Below are 2,911 nucleotides of genomic sequence, written 5' to 3'. Positions count from 1 at the left end.
TTCGTGCACTGGGCCTCTAGTAGTATATAGTAAACCCTCGATTTTGTGGACCTCAATTTAGCAGACTTCAGACTGAATGGACAAAATTTCTGGTCCATATGTCATATGTGAAAATAACCACCCTGTTAATTTTAAAATGCTTTTAACCAAGATTTGTTTATAATTAAATTAAGAAGTTATTTTTTGTTGTTATAAATTCACTGTTATTTTAAACAAATTTTAACCAATAGGGCATATGTTGGAAAAAAACACTAATTTCACCGCCATATATAAATATTACATATCTATAACTATAGTCTATTTTAAATCCAATAGTGACTGTTCGTAAACAATGTTCTTTGAATGATTAGCACGTGATCACAAAGCATCTCATTCGGTAATTGGTTCTGTTGTTGAGTGGCATGACTTTCTGCAGCAGTTTTTTAAAAATATATTTTCATTGATTTCAGAGAGGAAGGGAGAGGGAGAGAGAGAGAGAAACATCAGTGATGAGAGAGAATCATTGATCAGCTGTCTCCTGCACGTCCCCTACTGGGGTTTGAGTCTGCAACCTGGACATGTGCCCTTGACTGGAATTGAACCCGGCACCCTTCAGTCGCAGGCCAACGCTGTATCCACTGAGCCAAACCAGATAGGGCCTGCAGCAGTTTTAATGTGTGCTAGCCTATGTTCCGACATGTGCTAAGACACGCCCTAGCCATGTGCATTTGTTTGTTGGCGGTGACTGGTGAATGCACACATTTACTAGACCTATTCAGTATAAATTTAAAATAGCAGTAACACATATAAAAAACTTTTCTGTGAAATTAAACTTTTTATACATACTTAATTTTAATTACACAAACATGTCTATATAAGTAAAAACAGGTAAACTACTTTGTCAATTTTTGTAACACATGCATTCGGAAATTACAAACTAATTGGGATATAACACTTTTGTCCATTCACTAAATGTCATTCAACAGTATTAATTGTTCATAATAGTCCCTCCCCACTACAGTTCAAATCTAATGATATACATCAAAGATTGTCAAACAGGCCAAGCCAGTGTGGCTCAGTGGTTGAGTGTCGACTCATGAACCAGAAGGTCACAGTTCGATTTCCAGTAGGGCACATGCCTAGGTTGTGGGCTCCATCCCCAGAAGGAGTTGTGCAGGAGTTAGCCAATCAATGATTCTCTCTCATCATTGATATTTCTATCTCGCTCTCCTCCCTTTCTCTCTCTGAAATCAATTTTTTTTAAAAAAGATTATCAAGCAGTACAAGAATGAATCTATGTATGGTTATTTAAAATTGAAAGCAATACCAAGGACATTACAGAGAAAATAATATATTTACATTTTTAGCACACAACTGCATAAAAAAATTGAACTCTTTTCTAATTGTTCTTGAAATGTACACTATATTCTCTAGCAATTATATTGAAAATGACTAAAGTTTTGAAGTATTCTAAGTTACTTGACTTAGCTTCCAAGGCCTTTGCAATTGCAGTAGCACTTAAAAATGTATTTTTATTAAATTTGTTGGTATTGATATATCTGCACATTGACCATATATTTTCCCTTACATCTTATTAAATATTGCAGGAAATCTTCCAAAGGTAAAAGAAGATTGTGGAATCTCCATATATTTGGGAATTTTTTCTTTGCATTGTATTTAAATGATTGTGTTTATGTTAATGGGGTGAACTCTGCTATTGAAATCCACCCTTTGCTGAGGTTTTATACTTTTTGCATTACAGTTGATGGAAATACCTGGGCACAAGTAATTGCCTTATACCCAACTTTAGTAGAATGCATCACCTGCTCATCTTCAGAAGTCTGCTCTGCACTTAAAGAGGCACTAGTTCCCTTTAAGGATTTCATGCAGCCACCAGCATCCAAAGTTCAAAATGGAGAATCTTGACCAGCTACAATAAATTTAAAGAAGAAAGATATCTAAAGAATGTCTGCTCCTCAGTGAGTCTTCTATTAGAAGACATTTCTTACTACAAATAATTCTTGGCAGCTGTTGTTGGCCTTCTTTAAATTGTACTTACCTGAGTTCAGTAGTTCTTATTACAAGCTTACACGTCAGCAAAGGCTCCTGAATGAGTATCAGTGCAAGCCTTTAATAATTAAACTGATTAGAGAGATGGTTAATACTACAGCATACCTGCTACCATATCTTCAACTGGTGATTTAAAAGTGAGCTTATGTACAGTTTGTGATGTATGTGTTAATGATGTACTTTTTAAAAAGAAAGAAAAGATATTTCATTCAGTCAGATTTATTAGGCTGGTGTTTTTGCGCCCTTTTTCAAGTACAAAAGTGTACTAAAATTTTATGCAAGATGGTACTGTAACATTCCATATTATCTATAACCAGCCTTTGTAAACAAAAGGAACTGATATACTTGTGTGTATAATAAATGGTTACAGTTCTGTATAAAATAGTTGCATTTATTATTTAAAAGTTTTAAATACTGCTAATGTTAAATGCTTGATGCTGTATTTATTATAAATATAAAATTGTTTGCTTACCTTTTTACTTATAATTTGCCTTCTTAAGCGGCAGATACACTCCCCATATAATCATGAAGTTAGCTTAATGATTATTTTAAATGCAGTTGCTAGTCACTATTAAATGTCTGGCCAGAAAGGTCATGTGAACACAGCTGAAAATAGTTTATGATTTGCTTATTTTGCAACTCTGAAGTATAGGTTATTAACTTAATACATTGAGATATATTGTAGCACTATGACTCCATCATACCTCATTTCTTTAAATGTCTTTTCCAGCTTTCACATAAGTATGTCTGTTTTTATATTTGCTGTCTGGATTTTAAAGACTTTGATATTTTATATTTCTACTGATTCTCCTCCCCCCTCCCTCACTCCCTCACTGAGTAACAATATTTATCACCGACTGAA

General features: G+C 34.1%; 1 protein-coding gene across 1 annotated transcript in view; it reads left to right on the top strand.

Moving 5' to 3' along the window:
* The window catches only part of MON2 (MON2 homolog, regulator of endosome-to-Golgi trafficking), a 110,866-nt gene extending 108,338 nt beyond the window's left edge, over positions 1–2,528 (top strand). Inside the window, 1 exon segment of the mRNA XM_006100679.3 lies at positions 1,742–2,528. Coding sequence (XP_006100741.1) covers positions 1,742–1,905 — 164 coding nt within the window. The 3' untranslated portion in view covers positions 1,906–2,528.
* The last annotated feature ends 383 nt before the right edge of the window (positions 2,529–2,911 follow it).

Source organism: Myotis lucifugus, unplaced genomic scaffold (assembly GCF_000147115.1).
Source record: "Myotis lucifugus unplaced genomic scaffold, Myoluc2.0 scaffold_323, whole genome shotgun sequence".
NCBI lineage: Eukaryota > Metazoa > Chordata > Mammalia > Chiroptera > Vespertilionidae > Myotis > Myotis lucifugus.
This window is presented reverse-complemented; position numbering and strand designations above follow the sequence as displayed.